The sequence below is a fragment of the Phoenix dactylifera genome, chromosome 1 (assembly GCF_051530095.1).
Source record: "Phoenix dactylifera cultivar Ajwa chromosome 1, Ajwa_hap1_PhDact_Kaust_v1.1, whole genome shotgun sequence".
Classification (NCBI taxonomy): Eukaryota; Viridiplantae; Streptophyta; class Magnoliopsida; order Arecales; family Arecaceae; genus Phoenix; species Phoenix dactylifera.
Window position 1 is genome coordinate 54,203,901 of NC_143190.1, and position 23,270 is coordinate 54,227,170.

Here is a 23,270-nt window from a genome sequence, read left to right on the forward strand (position 1 = left end):
AGACTACTGCCAAACCGATCCCAAGCGTTCCTCCAAAATGCTCCGCCATAAAAGAGAGAACCCAATATAAGCAAAACCCAGGCACGGCGGATGGCACAAAGGAAGAGGTACCATTTAGGTCCCGTGCAAAATGAAACCTCCTACTGTGCTTCAGAACCACCAGCCATACACACAGGGCTTAAACCTCCTACTGTGATTCAGAACCACCACCCATACACACAGGGCTTTGAGAATCAAACATGCTCGATGGTGTACGCTGTCAATACACCACGGCATATATGATGGTGCATCTGCATCCTAAGGTCAAGCATGACTTAGAATTGAAACTAAATTTCTACTTAACAACACACTTGAGCCATGTCTCACTAGCTCAAATTGTGCTACAAAGAACAAATTTCCTGGCGACTATGTGATAGCATGGCTTCTTTTCTGTAACGCGGCTGAGCCCCAAAGAACTTCTCAATTTGCATTACAGATCTTCAAGTTGTTCTTTTCAGAGATTTCTGTTGTTGTTCGTCAGACTGCTTCGTACAGCTCTCAAATAAATACAGCCAGTCATATCAGCCATCAAATTATCTCGAAGATACAAATCATCAGCTTCAAAACCGAGGAGTTACCAGGCTTTCGTTTTCTTGGACTTGTGGCATGACACAGTTAAAATATTATCGCTGCCAGACATATGAGAGTAATTCTTTTGGGAGAGTCACAGCAGTGGAAGTGTCCTCTACAATAATTAAATGTTATGAATTTTTATTGATGAAGCTGTGATCCAGCCAAGTTGATAAAGTCTCTCTTGGTATAGGAGACCTAGATTAAATCCCACCCTCACTATATATTCGGCGAAGCTTCCATCGAGAAACAAATTATTTTGAACTCTGGCGTCCAGAAAGCCCCAGGAGAGCAAGATTGTAGGAGGATATGATCAGTTATAACATCTGGAGGCGGACTTACGAGTTGGAAAAGAAACAATGTGGAATAAAAGAGAGCAATTCTTTTACGATTTTGATAATTTGATCTCAAAGTCTACAGCTACAGTATCCGATGAATTTTAATTGCTTTAGTTTATAGAACATTTTTAAGGCACATCAAGATAGTTGGCAGCTATGGAAACTGTATTCCCAAAGAAAAACATGTCCTGATGTTAAGAAGGCAAACGGACCATGCCAATTTATAGCGTGTGGGATCAAGAAGAACAGAAGCAATCATATATACACGGGATGCCTGATAGACAACAGGAAGACCATTCGAATGAAGACAGCAGCACTTGGATGATAAAATTGAACTTGAGCTGAACAGGAATTTAGGCAAGATCATTATAATCGAAAAAACAAAGAACTCAACAAGGAATATCTTACAATCCATATATCAAGCTATAACCGAACAATTGATGCCCGATAACCATTTATAATGGGAGGTGAAATGGCTTATCTATATAAAATTTGAGGACGAGGAAGGTAGTGGTGTGTTATAAAGATCTCTGGAATATATACTTGGGAGAAAGAGGGTCGTCTATGATGGCCAGTCACTCCAGTTCTTTGGCAAAGTCTACATTGTCAACAAACACCTGCACAAGAACAATTCAAACTCAGGAAGATGAGGACTGAAGATAATTTATTTAAACAGCATAATTTGATTAATTAAATGTTGATTAATCAAAACAACATAAGGAAACATTGAAGAACATCTTCAGTAATTATTCACTTTAGTGAGAGGTAAAATAAGTGTTGTGTGTTTGTCTGTGAGAGAGAGAGAGAGAGAGAGAGAGAGAGAGAGAGAGATGCTGTATGTATAAAACATTTCAAGATGTCACAAAAGAAGCAAAATATTGCATCATACCGTTTTCCAGCCATCAGGATCTAAGCAGGCAGTAATCTTGGTGTTGATGCCAGGTAAGGGCCCAGGTTCACGGGTGATCTTTCCACCAAGTAATTTTACCGCTTCTGCAGTTCTATAAACATCATCTGTGCCAATAGCAATCTGGTGTAATGCATAGTCTCAGTCTCCATTGTATATGAGCGAACTGACTTAAAACCACATTAGAACCAATTTTCGGGAAAAAGAAACATGCATGCCAAAAAAGAAATATGCAACAGAGTAAAATAGGATGACTGCACTTCTAATCATCTGTATGATATAGAGGGAAAAGAGAATCTCACCTGTGCGTAGGCATTTCCTTTATCATACTCTTTAACTCCATAGTTGTAGGTCAACTCTAAAACTGCATTTTTATCTTCAGGACCATACCCCATCATTGCTATTGTGTACTGGAAGATAGCAGAGGTATAAATCACAAGTGCACTTGGAAAAAGTGAAAAACTGGATATGTATAGGCATGCGAGGAAAAAGAAACATGACTGGAAAGCTGAGATCAAAGGCAGCATATGTAATTACAATGACATGCAACATGTCTTTACATCTGACTAAAGATTATTTGAACACTTTTGATTGAGGAATATGCAAATTCATTTAGGGTAAAGCGAAGCAAAATATGTTGATAGCCTTTTCAATTCTAGAAAAACAAAATATATATTAGGAAAATATGCCCTACAAAAGACTCTATTAGCGTATTGAGAAATTTTTATAAAAATTAATACAAAGCAACTTGTCTAACTTCTGTAATGTTCAGTGGCAGAAGTATTGTAAGCCGACAAGAAAAGTTGAAAACTCCAAATATTGCAAATACTGTTGCATGACCATAACTAACAAGCCCGATTTCATCCTAGATTCTCACCATTAAAATCGGTTCACCATTTGATCCTATGTAGGTTTGATCCTAAAATAACAAGGTCATGAAACTATTTCCATCAGGGTATGTTACATCTCATTCCCATAATCTGGGTTGTCTTCAAATGATTTGATCCCTACAGTTAAGGATTTATACACAAGGCATGGGGAAGCAGTATACAGCATAAAATTTGGTACCAAGGGACTAATATGTTTACTGAACACTACTGCTGGCGCTGACATATTGCAAACTGTGCACAACAAAAGACAGGTTTTCTCTGGAGTCTGGACACTAATTGGTCTTTGAGAGTATCACTGATAACTACAAACGAGAAAAATATTAGTGGGTTCCAGAAAAAGATGTTTCAATTAACATAAGCAATTGGATCCCCATATCTCATTTTTATTAGAGTAAGAGGAAAACAATGAGAATACTTCTAATTAATTAAACTCAGCTGGTTGATGAGAATCAAGATACTTTGTGAGTGTAAATATGCCAGGGAGGCTTAAGAAAAATTCTGAAAATTTTATTGTACCAGATCAAAATGATAAGTAATAGCTAAGAGCTTAAGCTTCGCTTGCAGCAAATCTCTAACATCAGAAAGGGCATAGCTTGCAATAAGTGTGTTCAAGGAAGCTTAAAAGTAGAACCAGTGCAGGATAAACTGATAAGTCAAAAGGAAATTGTCACATAGAAATACAGCAACAGAAAAGAGAGAATCTGAAAAGGAGAAGCTGAGTCTGAAATTTGGAAAAGGTAGACATGTTAAGCAGATCCCAAATTGCAGAAAGGCATGATATTTATGGAATTAAACAAAAAAATATTCTATAAGGCCAGCAAACATAATTACTGTAATGAATGAAATTTCTTGAAACCAAAAATGCAAGGGTCCTGTTACAGTGGAAAAGGGCTTCATGATTCAGGTATTAAGTAATGCAAGTTATCAGAATTATTATTTCCTTTTTTTTGACACAATTTACTAGATTGTTGGTAAACTAAAGATTTTATTTTTTTGTCAACTAGCAGTTATATTTAGTCTTCAGAGTTTGCTAGGCTTGAAAGTTTCAACAACATAATTAGAAATCAGGATGGCTATAGCTACAATTTAAAGTAAATGCTTATATGTGGCCTACAAATGCAAATTCGATAAGCACTTATCTTCTATTATTGGTTAAGAGTGCATACCTTGTACTGGGGATTCTCACGTTTGCGTAGAAGCTCCATTCCAAAAGCCTTGACTTCAAAAAAGAAGGGATTCAGAACTTGACAACATCAAAAGATGAGAAATGAAGGAACATCAAAGAGGATGGACTTTGAACTTGAAAATATACACCTATTTTTAACTCCTCTTCAGGGAAAAAATCACCTTCTCGTAGAAATTTATGGATCGATCAAGATCTCCTACACGGAGCATTACTTGACACAAGGGCTCTGGTGTAGCACCCCTTTCCAAAATTTCAAACTTATAACCATCAGGGTCTTCAATAAAAGCAATCACAGTACTACCACCTTTTACAGGACCAGGTTCCCTAGTCACCTTTCCTCCTTTGGCTCTTATAAGCTCCACTGTCTTGGACACCTGTTACGAACATCAAATAAATTTTAAAACAGAAGCATCTTTTGAAAACAACCAAGATACTTTAATGAAATAGTACATTCTAGGCAAAGAACTTGTACTGAGAAGATAGCCAGTCCAATTAAAAGATAGCCAGTTTGATCAAGAACTAGTACTGACATCAGATGGTACACTGATATGTTATTGATAGCTTTGACAGAAAGAAGGAACCTTGCAACAAATGTCACTTTGTAATAGATCATAGCATTCTGCAAAAGTGAAGGGTCTTTAAGAAAATTCCATTTATATGCACAAGAAGCTTCTTATTTCTGTGAGTTTCTTAGTCATGCACGATAATGCATAGATGATATTAATTGATGCAACATAGGTTTTTATCTTTAAATGCTTTTTCTTGTGAGAAGATAAATTATACAAATTTGTGAAAACTGATTTTACTTTGTCACAAACAGCTATGTATTACCTAGACCATATATGTACTGAACCCAGATACCACAGACTAGAACATTTCGAATTACATTCCATAGTGCTCCTTGATCTGCAAATGAGGAAGATAATCCTTATTGGTTCTTTGTGAGTTGCTCTTTTCCTTGCATAATTTTCTAACTTTCGTACAGCAAATGTGTGATTGTATCTTCATATAAACTTTTGGATTGGCGTATCACAACAATGTGGCAAGGTGATCTCAGTTCATCTTCAACACTCGAAAGACAAAAACTAAGAACACAAAACCCAAGATCCAGAAGCATGAGAAAGCAGTTTACAAGTTAACGAGAGAGAATTCTAGTCAAACACTTAAGTTTTCCCGGGAATTAATTTGTAATAAGCCTAAGCTATACCTCGTGAGTAAGTGAGAACCAGAAACAAGCAAACAACCCCAAGCAAAATCTAAGGAAAAGAATCTTACATCCTCCACTGCGATGCCAAAATGACCAAAGCCAGTTCCTATATCATATTTGTTGACCCCATAGTCTGCAAATGTGCAAAAAAAGTTTCAGTGACACTTTGCTAAGTGCATATATTGCACTTTTAGGTAAACCAGATAAAAGTACCAGACCTGATTAACCTTCATGATTTTAAGAAAGGGTTTTCATAGAGTTTGAGTGTTGAAGATTGTTCAAATTTCAAAAATATGCAGCGGCACAAATAGATAACCAGTTAGCATACTCACTGTAAGTGAGTTCAACAGCAAAATGTGAGTCCTCAGGCCCATATCCAAGGAAGGCATTTGAGTATTTTTCGTCAGGTATATCGCGTTTCCTTAGCAACTTCATTCCCAAGCACTCTGTGTAGAAACTGCAACATAACAATATCAAAAACTCAGAGCCATTAACCACATAACCTTTAATCTAAACAACACCTCTAGAACACCTCTCAAGCCGAAATTACAGCCAGGGGGAAATATCATACTTTATTGTCTTATCCAAGTCTCCAACACGATAAACAACATGAAGCAGCCTCCGGTTATCCTTTTTGGCCCACTCTAAGGCACCTTCTCCGCTAGCACGAGTGCTTGCTTGTGCAGTTCCTTCTGCTCTAATCAACTTAGAGGTTTTTATTCCAAGCAAATTTGGCTGTGTTAAAGCTGGATGATGAGCCAATAGATTCATGAGCTCAGAGTTAATGAACTATCAATGGTTTAAAATTCCGCTTCAAACTTCAAACTGACGTCAGAAGATTTAGGTTTTGGCTAAAAGTAATCTTTTGAATCTAAATACATTATACATATGAAATATGCCAGCAATTTTTTTACTTTCCTTTATTCATAAATGGCAGGAAACATCTTTCTAGACTAAAATTTTGCAAGTCTTGTTAAGCCTTGCAAGCACTGCAATATTTAGGTTGCAAAGAGATTTAGAGGCAGGTGAATATCTAAGCATATGTTGAGCTATCTAAACCTCAAATCTTGGACTTTTAGATGTTTCATGCCAGATTTTCATCAAATAGTAAAATGATATAAAATACAATTTAAATAAGATTTTTTAATGACATTGTTTTATGAAAAGTTGCTGGCCAAAATTGGAAATATCTACACATCCAACAGTACCATATGTGTGTGAATGATATTCTAGGATAAGTCTAGTCTATTTCCTTAGCTTTTTACCTTTCCTGATTTCTTTCCTAATTTTCACTGCCTTAACTTTTCTAAATGATGTTCAAGCGAAATTTTGAAAGTGGAGCAGAATCCACCAAAAAATCCAGAAAATGCAAAGATAGAAACTCTTGTTGTCCAGCCAAAACCAAAAGAGGAAACCAAGATTTTAAACCTTGTAGTCTTCGAGATACCAATTCGGAATTCCGGTGATACAAAAAGGTTAGCAAAATTTTGTTAAATAGTCTTTTGCGATACTTCTATTGACTCACGCCAATTCTTCCAAATAATCACTGCAAAACCAAAATTCAAAACTCTCATATCGAATTCACGCAAAAGTCTCTGGGGGAACACCATTCATCTTAAAAGCAAAACCAATGTCTCATCCTCAAACCCAAATTCCTCGCCTCAAAGAATTGAAAGGATCCAAGCAAATAACAGAATCTTGCAAATTGTGTATTGGAGGTGGAAGTAATGAAATCGAACAATTATTTCTTAGATGACTTGCCGCTGCCAAGCTGGAGGAGGGCGAGCCGGCGAGAAGGCTCGAAGGAGAGGCGGAATCGAGGGCGGTGTGCGAAGTCGGAGAGCAAAGAGGAGGTGGCGGAGGAGGCGGCGGTAATGGGGATAGACCTTGCCATCTCGCTCACTCGCTCCCTAACCACCAGCTCCGGCCGCTTAAAATCTGGCCTAAATCGGCCTGCATCCCGGGTGGGCTAGATCAACCCACTAACAAGATGGGCCAGAACTGGGCCTGGCGTTTCAAAGACAAAAGTGACTGAAAAAAAATAATTAAGACATATTGAACATCATTCATGCATGCATGCATGCATACATACATATAATTAATATAAATATGTGTGTGTATAATTGAAATTTGATTTTTGAGAGCATATGATAGGAGAGATTTATATACATGGACATATGGAGCCATGAATGCATAATTTATTGTTAACATACAATCGATGCAATGATTTCATAATTAGAATAAAAATTTTAAAAAAAATACCAATAACCATTAGATATATACTATCAACTGCTATTTGCATGGTAATGCCGATCAATTGCTGGCAAGGGACAACCAGCAAAACCCCATCAAAAATGCGAGATGGGAATCCAAAATAGTGGAATTGTGGGGGTGGATGAGAGAATTGAGAATGGTGTTTTGGGCTGGTTGAGGAATAAAAAGCCGCAATCCATTCTATGTTATCATATTTTTCATGCTAAATGTATTAAAATGTACCCTCCAATGTTTCGGGTGAATTTGAAAAAGAAAAAAAAAGTAATTGAAATGAGTTGTGGTTGGTGTCTAAAACTTGATTAAGTTAAATGACTCGGACCAAGTTTTAAGTAACTTAGTAAGTCGGTCAAGTTAAGCCTAATCTGAAATCAGTAATCAAGGTCACCTTGACACACATTTAGAGCAATTTCTTGTCTCAGTGTGGCAAAAGAGTTTGTTTCTTTTTCTTTTTTCTTTTTTTTGGTAAAAGTTCGAAGCTGTATTATAATATCAGATTACAAAATGTATCAAACTCGACTTAATGACCATAAAATTCTGGACATAAATAGTTATAGCATAAGAACAATATGGTATACATACACATAAGGCCTGAACATCTAAAATGATCGTACCTCTACACTTAAGGCAGAAATACATTGCTATAAGTGTCTTGGATAGGAAGTCTTACAAGCTGTTAACTAGTTAGCCGCTTGATTTCTTTCTCCACTTTAAAAATAGTGGTTGGCATTGTTGGAGCAAAATAGATGCCAATAATATACAAATGGCATCAAATAATAATGGAAAATAAAGCTGAACAATGGGGCACAAGATAGGCTCAAAATTACTTCATAAAACCCTTCATTCAACCATGAAAACTAAAACATATAACTTACAAATATGCAGAAAATCAGCAACTAGAAAAATGCTTTTTCTTCTTATAGTCTTCTTCCTTTTGACACAAAAATCTGCTCAAGTGGTTTATCCTACCAAGCTCTCACCACCCTCTTCTTCTCTTTCAAAGAGTAACTCAAAAGACACACGCTCATACCATACAACCCATGGGATAGTTTTCCACTTTTTTTTAATATAAAATGGGACCTAAACAAAGAGACCATTAAGTACATTAAGAAATCAGAAAATTATATAGAATGCCATCAAGCAGAAAATCAAAAGTAACCAATTAAATTAGGTTTATATTTCCAACATCTCTCCTTAAACCCAATTTCCAAAAGTCTTCATGCCTAATATGTTCTTCAATCTTCTAAACACATCATGCTTCAATGGCTTGGTGAAGATATCCGCCACTTGGTCTTGAGACTTGTAATGCACCAATTGCACTAAGTTTTCCTTCACATGCTCTCGGATGAAATGATAACGAGTGTCAATATGTTTGCTTCTCTCATGAAATACCGAATTCTTGGCCAAAGTAATTGCCGATTGATTATATCAACAAAAATCTCCATGGCACTTTCTTGAGAAAAATCCAAATAGTTTAACAAATTTCTCAATCAAATAGTATGACAAATGGTAGAACTTGCCGCTGCATACTCCACCTCACAAGTTGACAAAGTTACAATTGATTGCTTCTTGGAGGACCAAGTGAATGCACCATTTTTCATAAAGAAGACATAATTGGAGGTGCTCTTTCTTTCATCTAAATCTCTACCCCAATCACTATCGAAATAGCCCACAAGTCTAAATCATGTAAATGAGAGTAAAATAAGTCATCATTGAGTGTACCTTTGATGTAGCGTAGGATCCTCTTGGCGGCATGGAGATGTGAATGATCCGATGCTTCCATATATCTACTAATTAATCTAACACCATAAAGAATATCCGGTCTTGTGCAAGTGAGATATCGAAGGCTTCCAACCAAGCTTTTGAAGTAAGTAGAATCAACATCGCTACTTTTAATACTCTTTCTCAACTCCAAGCCACATTCAAGGGAAGTATTAACCGGATTACAAGACTCCATTCTAAACCTCTTGAGAATCTCCTTTACATAGCCACTTTGAGAGATAAAAATTTCATTTTCATTTGCACCACTTCAATACCAAGAAAATGAGCCATCAAGCCAATATTTGTCATTTCAAATTCTTGAATCATGCTCTTCTTGAATATATTGAACAAAGTTGGATTGTTTCCAATGAAGATCAAGTCATTAACATAAAGACACACAATTAATACATCTCTATTAGTAAGCACCTTCTTATACAAAGTATGCTCATAAGGACACTTTTCAAAACTATTATTATAAAAATAATTGTCAATTCTTGCATTCAATGCTCTTGGTGCTTGCTTCAACCCATAAAGAGCCTTCTTTAACTTGTATACTTTATCTTCATGGCCTACTTTAACATACCCCAAAGGTTGTTCTACATAAATTTCCGCTTCAAGAAAGCTGATTTCACATCAAGTTGATAGTTTTTTATTTGTGCTGAGCAACCAAAGAGAGAACCAATCTAATAGTCTCTAACCGAGCAACGGGAGCAAATACTTCACCGAAATTAACTCTAAATTGTTGCTTATAACCTTTTACTACCAACCTTGCTTTGTATCCTTGAACTTCTCCCTTTGCATTTTTCTTTGTCTTGTACACCCACTTCACACCAATTAATTTTTTCCTTGTGGTAAGCTTGTCAAAGCCTAAGTATCATTCTTTTCAATTGCCTTAATCTCTTCATCCATTGCTTTCTTCCATTTATCTTCTTGAATAGCCTCTTCAAAGCATATAGGATCACAATCCATGAAGAAATAATACAAATTTAGATTACCATCTTGATTCTCCGTAGCTTCATAAACTTCTCTAAGCTTCTCATTTTCAGTGGCATTTCATTAGAACTTTCTCCTGATGAAGAGGATCCTTGATTTGAATACTCCAACAATCATAGTTTCCCTTAATTAATTTAGAAAGTTGAATAGGAAGCATATTACTCTCCATTTTAATTAAAAGTTGCACCAATATCAAGCTCAAACTCAATACTCTTCAAAAAGCCCAAATTTCAAATCCTAGATGCAAGTCAAGCACAAGGCAACCACCAAATCACCACACCAAGCTCTGATACCAATTTTGTTGGAGCAAAATAGATGTCAATAATATGTAAATGGCATCAAATAACAATGAAAAATAGAGTTGAATAATAGGGCACAAGATAGGCTTAAAATTGCTTCATAAAACCCTTCATTCAACCATGAAAACTAAAAATAGAACTTACAAATATGCAGAAAATCAGTAACTAGAAAAATGTCTTTTTTTTCTTGTAGTCTTCTTCCTTTTGATACAAAAATCTGCTCAAGAAATTTCTCCTACCAAGCTCTCACCATTCTCTTCTTCTTATTCAAAGGAGAACTCAAAAGACATTCTCATACCATACAACCCATTGAAATAATTTTTCTCTTTTTTTTAAATATAAAGTGGGACCTAAACAGAGAGACCATTAAGTATATTAAGAAACCAAAAAATTATATAGAATGTCATCAAGCAAAAAATGAAAAGTAACCTATTAAATTGGGTTTATATTTCCAACAGGCATCACTATAATAAAGTATGAAATTGTAACAACTCAGGAACTCGCCTAAAAGGCTAGCTGCCCAAGATCTGTCCAACAAATGACCGATGTGGGACTAAACACATGCCTGCACATGTCTCCACATGCTTTCTCCATTTAAGCTCCGACATTCTCGTCAAACTAAGGGTTCAAATCTAATCACAACCACCATGATCAGCTCGTATTCAGCTCTAATGAATCCATGCTGCAATGTTTTCTAATCTACATAAGTTATGAGCCGAATATTTATTTTGATACTATTTATAATAATTTAGTATTTTATTTTAAAAAACTAGACGGAAAATATTATTTTGTTTCTTTAAGTTCTGAGTCAGATCAAATCCGACACTGTTTCTCGAGTTGCATTACCTTTAAATTACTAAAACATGTTACGATTAAGTAAAATGTAACTGCAGGCGGTCACCATTACAAAGCTGCATGATTTGAGGGGACCAGCTCTGATTACGGTCGCGACTCCAACTAAAATTGTTCTCCGTGATGGAGTGTCCGATTTGATGGATCACTGCCACGATTCCCACTCTGTACCACTGAAACTAAATCAATCCGCCAGCACAGCTTTGCTATCACCTCTACGAACCGGACGGAACCAAAACTGTTCATCGGACGGTCCGGACCGACAAATGGGTCCAATCTCATTTGGAAACATCGAAGAAATCGGGAAAAAGGTTGCCGTGACGTGACGAATCCTGGCGCACCCGTCACCCACGCTCTCCATACGTTCGTCTCGGCGCGATCGTTTTATCCACGCCGTGGGGACCACGGTTATTGAATGAAGGGCACGCCATTCGACGCGTCCTAGTGGACAATTTAGGGTCGTGGGACCCACACCTTTTCCTGGGGCCTCGAACCATGTTTAGATAATGGCTGTCTGTACCCGAGGTTTAACATTTGGTACTAATTGGGGCCATTCGTTATGAAAAAGGCCACGACGGTTATAAATGACCACTTAATGCTATAGCCATTTGTTATAATATAAATAATGACTATTAATTATTTTTGTAATGTTTTATGCCTAAACATTTGGGCCGCTAAAATTTACCATGAATTCGCATACGTAAAAAAAAAAAAAAAAAAAAAAAAAGGTTGTGGAGATGTTTGGTAACCCATTTCTATGGTGATCTTAGATACCATAATAATTTAATATTTTTATATTAAATTTGCTATGTTTTAGTGGTTGAAAATTTTTAAGTATTTGAAAAAAATTCTCTCTATTAATTGAAAAAAAAAGTTATCATTCCATTGGGTATGTGTTGTAGTTCAAATCTAGCCCGAGGTTGACCACGCCGGTGGAGCCGAAGGAGCCGCCGGTGATGGAAAGGGAAGACGAGAGCCACCTCCTGCGCGACAGTCGTGGATCTGCACAAAGCCTCACCGGCATTTCCGGTGAGGACCATCCGACGATCAAGTTAGAATGGGTAAATTTGGTCCAGCCAAAAAGGTCCCTTTGAAATTACCGACCGAGCTATTTATAGCCTCGTTGGAGTGGCCCAGATGGCGGAGGTACTATCAGTCCTCATCATGAGGGGGCGTGGCTCTAAGCCGAATGGCGCGCAGCTCAGGCTGGCTGGTGACGTGCGGTACAGCCCGTTCTTGAGAACGGTAGGGTGTTGACTGTCACAACAGGGTATGGCCGAAGTAGTCAAGGTGTCGTCTCACTGCTGTTGACCGATTATGGAGATATTACACGGCAGTGTGGTGAAGTACGATCACGTAGGTGAGCGTAGGCCCGCACATGGGTATGGTCGTTGACGAGGCCGAGCTCGTTGAGTAGTCGCGTCATGCGTTTGACGAGGTCGGTTTGGCGGATACTGGGAGTAGCGGCTTCCCGGGTTTCGAGATGTGCTCGGAGAAGCGCTCCGAGTTCGAGGGTCGGAGCGTATCGCTGGAGTCGATGTCCTGAGCTTGATCGGGACGGGTCGACGATTATCTGGAGGTGCCCTGAGCTTGGTCGGGGAAGTCGGCGATTGTCTGGAGTTGGTGGAGCTTTTAGCGGAGTTACGAAGACGAGCTGGCCCTGGATTGAAGTGGAGATTCAATTGTCCGTCATTGGTGTTTATTGGGCCGAAACTGGACGGCCTGTTAGTTGTGGGCTAGACAATCCATTTTCTTCTCTATCGGTATATATAAATAATATATATATATATATTATTAAGATGATCTAAAACTATATATGGAAAATAGAATGAGCCAAGCACCTTTCTTGATTAAAGAGATTGGAGGGTACCCGACCGACATTATTTGCGGCACGTGAGATATGATTCAAATCTTAAATTCAAAAATTTGAGTTTTGAATATCTATCACATTAACACTCTCTATCTAGGAGAAATTATTATATAGGTCCGGTGGACTAATCCAAATCCCGGAGCATATGTACAATAGATAATAGACGCCCCTTATTTGATCTTGAATTGTTAAAATGCAAGAGAGTAATGTGGCGAGTAATTATTGGACAGGTCCATTAGACCTAGTCTATCTCATAATTAGACCCTATCTAGTTGGTTTGTGACTGTCCATCACGTACAACTTAAATAGTGAGTGATGTGAAGTTTGCTATACCCAATACTATAGTAACATGAAAATGCGAGAGCAACTCTTCCAATCACAAACTTTCCTATGCTGCTAACTTGGTTAAATGGGTCTCATAAGATATCTCAAGTAATATGTTTCATAAATATTGTATGAAGCCCATCCAGTCAAGAAAGCTGTGTGATACATGAATGGGCATGATTGAAAATTAGATCCCAAAGTTCCCGCCAAACAAGTTTGTACTCAAGTAAAGTGGGGTATCATCATCACAAATGGCTTCCGTATCACCGCATAAAATTTGATATAATCGTGAGTGATAGCTAGGGGTGGCAATCGGGTCGGGTTGAATGCGAGTCGGATTGAAAATTCATCAACCAAAATTCGATCTATTTATTAAACATATCAAAATTTTAAATTTACATACGACCTGTTTATTAAACATGCAACCCAATCCGACCCACATAACCATTTATTAAACAGATCGAGTCAAGTGGAACGGGTTAAATGAATTTAAACAAGTTAAATAAATTAAGCAGATCTGATAAAACAAGTTAAAAATAGGTTAAACAGGTTTTAAATATGCTAAACAGGTCGCGTTATGACCTGATCCAATTATTAAATAAATCAAAATGGATTTAAACTTAAACCCAATCCATTTAGTAAATAAATTTAGATAGGCTGAGCCAATTACAACCCAAACTCAAACTTACTTAAAGAAGGCCGGATTAATGGGTCAAGTCATAAATTAACACTCTAGTGATAGCTGTGAAGGACCAAATCCTTTTGGTTTTTAGGCTACTATTTAAATGTCAAAAGGTTTACTCTTAACTTAAAAGCCATGGGTAGAACTATTACAGACAATGTTTAAAAAATTATACATAATATCATTAATATATGGAAACGATTTGCAAAGCATGTTATTATTAATTTATTCTCCAATAACATAACTTTTTTTTATGTGGTGTTTCATTAGTTTTCACGTGGCTGAGGTGAGTTGCATGCAGCTCTGCTTGGTTGTAATCTTACTAAACTAGCCTGTCGGCAGCACTCTTTAAGTAAATCAATTTTAAACTACAGTAGAAATATCCATATATGCATATGTTATAGTGACTGTATCACATGAATCTTAAAGATCCCTCTCTAGATAAAATGGCTTCTTCCTCTCAAAATAGAGAAAATCGTATTTCATCATAACAATTATAGACATGAATTTAGTTATGAAGATGCCAACTTGTTTAGTTAGCTAACCACCTGCGTTTGAGTCACCTATTTCCACCAATTTCAACCCTGCTTCCTTCTAACCTTTTTTTTGAAAGAACATAAAAAAAAAAAAAAGATACTCCATACCTCGGGCCTCGGGGTTGAATTGAAGAGCTTCAAATATAAATCATTCATCCATCCATGCACTATGGACCATAATTTGGCTGGGCATCGAACCCATTTAATGCAAAGATGACTGATGATTTGCAGTCGCAACCTTAAAGGATGTCGACTATTTTAACTTCTAGAAGAATACGATGCCAAGCCAACCACAATCCCTGGTACAGCATCACTGACAGCAGTTATTTCCGTGGTACCTAATGCATAGATTTTTATCTGAGATAATTACACTTCGTTCAGGAAACTACCGGTGCAATCCAAAACCTGCACTGGAATTTGGATTCGGATAGGTTTTTACCATGGTCTCTTCACCAATTAATATTTCAGTAATAAGTTTGACTACTGAAGGGTAATAATTAAGTAAGAAAAAGCACGCTATAGCTCCGCCCCTGTGGATACTGGGAGAGCCAACCCCGCGCATAAACACCAGCAGTAATCCCACCGCCGACCAGCAAAATAATGGCGAAGATAGCGGTGGGAAGCCGGGAGGAGGCCACTCAGCCGGACTGCGTCCGCGCCGTCGTCGCCGAGACCATCCTCACCTTCCTCTTCGTCTTCGTCGGTGTCGGAGCTGCCATGGCTGCAGGTACGTATGATGGATTCGCAATCGATGGCTGTGTTATGGTTGAGGGATAATTTGTGGTTTCCATGTGGCGGTGGGTGCGGCAGAGAAGATGGCGGGAGGGAAGGACGCGATAGTGGGGCTGATGGCGGTGGCGGTGGCGCACGCGCTGATGGTGGCGGTGATGACAGCGGCGGGCCTCCACATCTCCGGCGGCCATCTGAACCCGGCTGTGACGGTGGGGATGGCCGTGGGGGGTCGCATCACCCTCGTCCGGTCTATCCTTTACATCACCGCCCAGCTACTGGGCTCCTCCATGGCTTGTCTCCTCCTCAAGCGCATCACGGGAGGAATGGTGAGATAACAACAGTCATCGACTCATCGTTTACATTCTTCCCTTCTCTCTCTCTCTCTCTCTCAAGCGCACGCACAGTAAACGGCTAGTCCTTGCATCATCCTCATATACTCAAAGGGCGAACTAAATGTGAAATGGATTAAGAACCAGGGGATCCGAATAAAGTATTTGATCAATCACTCCATGGGCCATGTCTTAATTTTTCCTGGAATATTCTCTTTTGGCTTTAGAAGTAATGTCTTAATTTTTCCTGGAATATTCTCTTTTGGCTTTAGAAGTAATGATAACTTAGCTGTGCCAATGCACACTAAATACTGGCGGAGTCATCGATTTGATTTATGTCAGGCTCTAGATTTAGATGTACTAGCAAAAGATAGAAAATTATTTAAGGCTTGGTCCAAGCTTAGCTTCATCTACACCAAGTCCAATATAACAATACTCTTTGAATTATTCTCCATTTCTTTTTTGATCAAGTGATTCTCCACATTATTCTCCATAAAAATTGATCTACAACCATTACATTATTCTTGAATAGGACACAAATTTTACGGTGTATCCATGATCAAATTAAAAATTCTTGCATTGCAGAATAATGATACCATTTATTATTGCTAGATGGTGTTTCCTGTTATTGTCATTTCTCATTCTTGCATCCTTTCTACTTGTTTTCAAAGAAACTAGCCACCGGGTATTGCAATGTATTTTTTGAGAAAAAATAAAATTTTAAATATATTTTGTACGGACTATATAACAATTCTAATAAATATATCTTTATATTTAAAAGCAATGTTTGAATAGCAGGATTTCATTTGGAAGAAAATTTCATGCTTCTACCTAATTGGGTCTCCAAAAACAACCCAGAAGTTAGTCCCACAAAAATAATTTCACCGAGGAGATGTCTTTCCATATTTTTATCAAACCGAATTTTCAAAAAATAGACTAAAATTCTTTAGATTTTTCTCTTTTTTAAGAGCTAGAATAAATGTGAAGTGGAGGGTATTTTTGGTATAAAAATGGCAGGTGGAATAAAAAATATTTCTCATATTTTTAAGTTCCATGCTTTAAATTTTTAATTTTTATTTTTCAAAAAAATTAATAACTTTCAACCAATCATTGAAGTTTTCTCTAAATTTCAAAACTTTCTCTCTATCAAGGTGGTTCACAATGCCAAATTTGAGACCATGCTTTCCACTCTATGTCTAGCCTCAGGCAACAATTTATTTCTTAAGGCAAATTTGGGCATCATAGATTACCTAAGCCAAGCCTAGAAGTGCAAGCTCAATATTCTCAAGCTTAGCTGTCTCAGAGGCAAGCTTTAAAAGAAGATTGAGCTTGGCTTATTATTTAAGCAGATGAAAACGATCGAGTTTGTCATTAAGGTAAACCTAAGCGGTTCATGAATAGTTTCGTCCACTCATAGCAGCATCGAACCTCGAACAGTTTGAGTTTATCACCAAGCCATGCCATGAACAGCTTGGCCTTTTTTTCTTTATACAATAGAACAATCGAAAACTGTCTCAATTTGGGATCAGGCAAATTGCTTACACTCGAAACGTAATCGGTTTTCTTTGGCCATCTTTCATTTACGTTTTATTCCTCGATATATAACTATATATAATGATACATTGTTTTATACAATCACCTATGCCTAACTTTAAGAGATAAATGCCCAAAAGAAGGGGACCATCTCCCTCACACCACCACCTTAAAGTATCTCTTTGTTCATGTATTCTTACACAAATATTGGCACTCACCTAGGCTTAGTTCAACTCAATGATAGTCTAGCCCGGTCCACAGAGATCCACATAAGTAACCCTTACAAGGATTAGTGCCTATTTGAACAAGCGTTTCGGTCAGGAACTTGAATCATCCTGCTTAACTGCATGGAAAGATCTCAACAATTAAATGAGAGCCTGATTCATAAAAATGAAACTGGTGTATAAATGTCTTTACTCTCGAACTCTTTTCGCTCCATCTCTGACTTTTAACCGAAAATTTTGCAATGTGTAACAGGATACTCCAATCCATTCTCTTGCTGCTGGTATGGTGGCCATCCAAGGTGTTATAATGGAGATAGTCCTCACCTTCTCCTTCCTCTTCTCCGTTTATGCGACCGTTGTGGACCCTAGGAAGGGCATTATAGCAGGCCTGGGCCCTCTTTTTGTTGGGCTCGTGGTGGGGGCTAATATATTAGCCGGCGGGCCCTTCACCGGTGCATCCATGAACCCAGCTAGGTCGTTTGGGCCAGCCCTGGCCAGCCACAATTGGACTAACCACTGGGTTTATTGGGTTGGGCCACTCTTTGGTAGTCTCCTGGCCTCATTTGTCTATGAGCATCTCTTTATGGCACGTACAGATGAACCTCTCTACAGGGATCAAGAGTATTTCCGAGGGTCGACTTAGCATTGTCTTCTTTTTTCCCTAATTAAAAAAAAAAAAACAATCCATAGATTTAGCTGTCATATCTTGTTTCATAGTTCATGTCTTGTGTAAACTGTATAAGATGGGCCTGTTTGTTTTTTATCTTTATAAATTTGTCACATTTGACATCTAGCTCTCAATGACTTCTGACTGAATCGGTTAGTTCTAACCTATTGACAAATTAGGTGAAGTTTGAACTGATCCAATGTAACTGCTACTAAATTATTTAGAGGTTATTTGTAGACTAGGCCAGGGGTTGCAATCCCAACAAATGATCGCCGATTGCATCTCTTCATGACCGGCTGGAAGCTTTAAACATGCTGTTCTTGCGTTGGACGGCAGAACATCTAGTCACCAAAAACCTTAACAAGGTTGAAAAGAATAACCATTAATCTAGTATTATAACAACTATTATTTATTTATTTATTTTTTGTTGAAACGGATGATTTATATAGTTCTAGTACAGATTCATCCAATAAGATCAGAAAATAATAACTCCCGAAACACTCTAAACAACTCTCTTTTTTGACTCACAAAATGCCTCCGAAGTGATTAGCCACATATGAAGCCATCCAGTCCACGGCCTCGTTTGTCTTTCTGAAAACATGCTTGGCCTATACGGTCAGACCACTATCATCATAGCTTAAATGTTCTGAAGCAAGAGGTACCCCTTCTACCGCACAACTATTATCTGTTTTCATTCATACTTGTTAAAAGTTATAACAGAATGTGGGACAAAAAAATGATTGATATAAATGTATATGGCGGATCGTAACGGCTATAGCAAGATTCCACTGTCAGGGATATATATTGCTCTCCTTTTTTTTAAAAAAGAATAGAGTATTTTGTTAAATATTTTATTTATTGATTTCTATTGAATGATTTAATTTAAGATTTTTTTTATACATGAATACCTTTCTAAATATCGAATTTTGTATGAATATTCTTCCAAATTTAATATTTACTTCTATGCCCTCGTAAAACACTTATTTTGCTATTCTTTTTTTTTCTTTATTTTTGCATATGCACCTACACCATCTAATCCCGTTAAAAAATTAACAATTTCAAATTAAAATGACTAAAATATTCTTAATGGATGGATGAGCAAAAAAATATTTTTAAGATGATCGTGATAGAAACAAAAAACTATTTTCAAAATTTTATTTTATTTTTAATTAAAATAAATATAGTTTTTATTAATGGTGTTAGAAGAACCATTATATTCTGGGCATTTGCGCAAAAACAGTATTTTATGAGGGTACAGAATAAATATAAGTTTTAAAAGAGCATTCATGCGAATTTGAATTTTTAGAAATAAAAAAAAAACCCAAAAAACCCACCTCCCGAGCCATGATTTGACTTTTGCAGTTTCGCAATGGAACCGCACTGCATCAGAACAAATCTAGCTCACTATGAAATCTTATCATAACTAATTAGAAAATTAAAAGCTAGAAGAGAGGCCTACTTGGAGGAGGTTATCTCTATAATAAAATTACATTTGAAGAGACTATATCAAGCTGGCGCATGCCACCAATAATTGAGATGCACCAATAATTTTTGCTGCATTAGTGTCATTTAATGCAAAAATTTCAGATGATAAAAAAAAAAAATTGTTGCTGATGTACTTAAGAGTTAAAAACCGAAAACAAATTTTGGTTCATGATGGATTGTAAAGTCCATGGACGTCAAAACATAAATAAATAATTAAATAAATCGCATCTATTGCTCACCTTATGTGTCCTTCAGTCTATATCGATTTGGTTGTTTTCCTGTTTCTTTCCCCCTTTCTATAAACAACAGCGTTAATTAGTTCAAGCTCCAGCTCTTTTTTTTTTTTTTGGTCAAAAGCTCCAGCTCTTCGGTGTTTAAGTAACCGCGCTTTCGTGCTTTGTCAGACATGTAAACTCTGGTTGAGATACGTTGTTTGTAACCCATAATTTGGATCAACCACTTCATTATATATGAGTAGGCTATTTGATTAATATTGATACATTCATCATATAGTTCGTGATGTTTCCTGGTGGTTCAGTTACTATAACTGATGTCTAAATAGGTCGATAAGTTGCATTTCTGGTTTATTGTCTTAAAGTACTCATGCACAATCGTAGTATATCAGTTTAGATCAATCACAAAAAATAGGACCTGATTGTAATATTCAAATTTAGTATTTGTATTAAACCATATAATTTTGCCATTATATTATATTATATCTACTCCGTAGTATCTTTTCTATAATCATGAAATTTTAATTGTTGTATTCTACTATATCTAGGGTTCAACTTATATATAAAGCACATCAGTGCTATGAACAGCACAAGCAATTCAAATCATATTTTCAATACAAAATTTTCAAATACAAAAAAGAAAAATAATAATAATTACATGATGCCATGGATTTATTGTATTTTTACTTAAATTGCTATTTTATTCCTCACTATAAATGATTTATAGGGCTGCAACCTATCAGTATATTCATATTTATATTTGATACGGGATAAAGTGGATCGTCCTGCTTAGGACAGGGGATCATCCCATTCCGACCGAGCAGACCTCAGTGCTGACTAGGCCAAACCTCGGTCCCCCTAAATGCTGGGATTTCGCTAAAAGACCGGCCGACCTCGCCTAGATCTCTCCACTACTACGACCTGCAGCGACCTTCTCCAACCGGAGCTCGGAGCGCCAAATATCTCTGATGACGCGCCCCGATCCGAGCTCGGGGCGCCAAATGTCTACAATGATGCGCTCCAACATGATCTCGGGGCACCAAATATCTCCGACGACGTGCCCCCGATCCGAGCTTGGAGCGCCAAATGTCTCCAACGATGCGCCCCGACCTGAGCTCGGGGCGCCAAATGTCTCCAACAACTGGAGCTCGGGGTGCCAAGCATCTCTGACGACACGCCCCGGCCCGAGCTCGGGGTGCCAAGTATCTCCAACGACACGCCCCAACCCAAGCTCGGGGCACCAAATGTCTCCGACGATGCGCCCCGACCTGAGCTCGGGGCGCCAAGCATCTCCGACAATGTGCCACGATCCGAGCTCGGGGCGCCAAATGTCTCCAACGATGCGCCCCGACCTGAGCTCGGGGAGCCAAATGTCTCCAACGATGCGCCCCGACCTGAGCTCGGAGCGCCAAGCATCTCCGACGATGTGCCCCGGCCCTAGCTTAGGGCGCTATCGAACAGACCTCAAAGTCAGAAAGGCCAAGCTGACCTCAGAGTTTGCCGAGCCGACCTCAGAGTTTGCCGAGCTGACCTCATCAAACATATGTCGTGGTCCACAAGTCGGCCCACCTCAATGCTCATCAAGTTGGCTTCACCAAGCAAATGCTGAGGCCTCCAAGCGAGCACGACCTCGCCCACGGCCGCATCCATGTGCGCACCTACGCGCTTCCCTACGCCCATGCCCACTTGCGGGCCACTCCACGAGATGTCGACCAGAGGCCATACCTTGCTGCCGAGGGCCATATCTTACTACCTCTATCGACGCCATGCTGTTCACAAGGACAGCCTATACCGTGTGCCTCAAAGCAAGCCCTGGCTGCATGTCACCTGAAAACCTCTGCAGGGACTATAATTAGCCCACATCAGGTAACCCCCGAAGGGAAGGTTTTTTGGCTTGACTCACTAAGATCCACTCTAACTTAATCATCAGAGGGCTCTTACCGGAATCCCACCAGTGAGACTTTGTGCAGATCCGCCGGTGCGCAGAAAACGGCGTCCCGTCTCCTTTCCGACCGATGGCTCCCCCGACTCCTCCAGCGTGGTCACTCTCGGGACGAATTTGAACCATAACAATATTTATTTTGTTTAACGAATACAGATATCAATACGAATGTCAATCGGATGTAAAAAATCATATCCATATTTATTTTAAATAGATATAGATACAAATCGGATACTATAAATATGGATATAAGTTAGATAATTAAATTTTATGACTTCAAAATTAGAGATACTACTAAGTAGATGGTAAATCAAGTTAATAATATATTAATAAAACTATAAATAAAAATTGATAAGTACTATATAAAATTAAATAGGGTTATAAATAAAATTGAATATTTAGATATAAATCGAGTAGTTATCTATCAATATATATATATATATATATATATATATATATATATATATATATATAATAGATATAAATATAATTTTTTATTTATATTTAAATAAAAATAAAAATAAAAATAAAAATGGATCAGAATGGTTACTGTTTGGTCCGCTTTCGCCCCTGCAAGTAAATGAAGTCGCGGGAGGAGATTCGAGGAAACTTTGCTGTCTTCTTGTGGTGTCAATTCACGACAACGTAGAGAAGACATCACGGATGGCATTACACTAATGATTCGAGGGACCCAGCTCTACTTTTTTCCTCAACTTCGCATTCGATCGTCTCTCCGTCCATTGCCTCAAGGAGTCAAGGGCCCATACAGACATCAGAATATTTTTCCAGCCAGAAAGCACCTCCCCCGGTTCTCTCTCCGGGTTTCAGGCAAATGCGCAATTATTTCCATACCCTCCTTTGTCATTTTCGTGATCCACTTGCTGCTTTAGACGAAGGAAAGGAAAAGTTTTTCTCCTACTCATCCTCATGCATATGGCTTAGCTGTTGAATCGTTCTCGAGATCTGAGATTGAGTTTTGTGAATTGCGATGCAATAATTCTTTTCTTTTGCTTTTCTCAAGTACTATTCCAGCATCATAGCTCCACTCCTGGACTGCATACAATGGCACTGCAAGTATTATAATGCCGCAAGCAACGATCGAAGGAAAAGAGCCTGGAAAGCGAAGTCCACCTCAACGCTGGAGCTCAAAAGTAGCTTTAATTTGCCCGTGCTCGATTGGTGACATGAGGTGGACACTTCAAAGAGCATGCATGGAAAGCCTACCCTCATTTGCTGTTGCCACTTTTTATTGCAATCTATATAAATCTCGATCTAAAGTTGCTTTGCTTATTTATAGAGTTGCTTGTTGTTTTGACATCGCCATTTGAATAGTTAGGACCGTTGCAAACTGGTACGAGATATCCAACCAATACTAATATAACAATAATTTACTCTACTAT

General features: G+C 38.0%; 2 protein-coding genes across 2 annotated transcripts; one reads left to right on the forward strand and one right to left on the reverse strand.

Annotated features, from left to right (window-relative positions):
* Positions 1–1,289: 1,289 nt before the first annotated feature.
* On the reverse strand, positions 1,290–7,067 carry LOC103715569 (lactoylglutathione lyase GLX1-like). The gene is made up of 9 exons (XM_008803246.5): positions 6,899–7,067; positions 5,709–5,883; positions 5,470–5,594; positions 5,206–5,270; positions 4,092–4,304; positions 3,911–3,958; positions 2,157–2,264; positions 1,837–1,977; positions 1,290–1,564 (listed from the first exon to the last, which is right to left on the reverse strand). Exons 1-9 carry the CDS (start codon positions 7,029–7,031, stop codon positions 1,523–1,525), a joined length of 1,050 nt encoding a protein of 349 aa, XP_008801468.4. The 5' UTR covers positions 7,032–7,067; the 3' UTR covers positions 1,290–1,522.
* An 8,172-nt stretch (positions 7,068–15,239) lies between these two features.
* Positions 15,240–18,332, forward strand: LOC103715570 (putative aquaporin TIP4-3). Its single transcript, XM_008803248.6, has 3 exons — positions 15,240–15,452; positions 15,536–15,783; positions 17,797–18,332. The coding sequence occupies exons 1-3, from the start codon at positions 15,326–15,328 to the stop codon at positions 18,184–18,186; spliced, it is 765 nt and encodes a 254-aa protein (XP_008801470.2). The 5' UTR covers positions 15,240–15,325; the 3' UTR covers positions 18,187–18,332.
* The last annotated feature ends 4,938 nt before the right edge of the window (positions 18,333–23,270 follow it).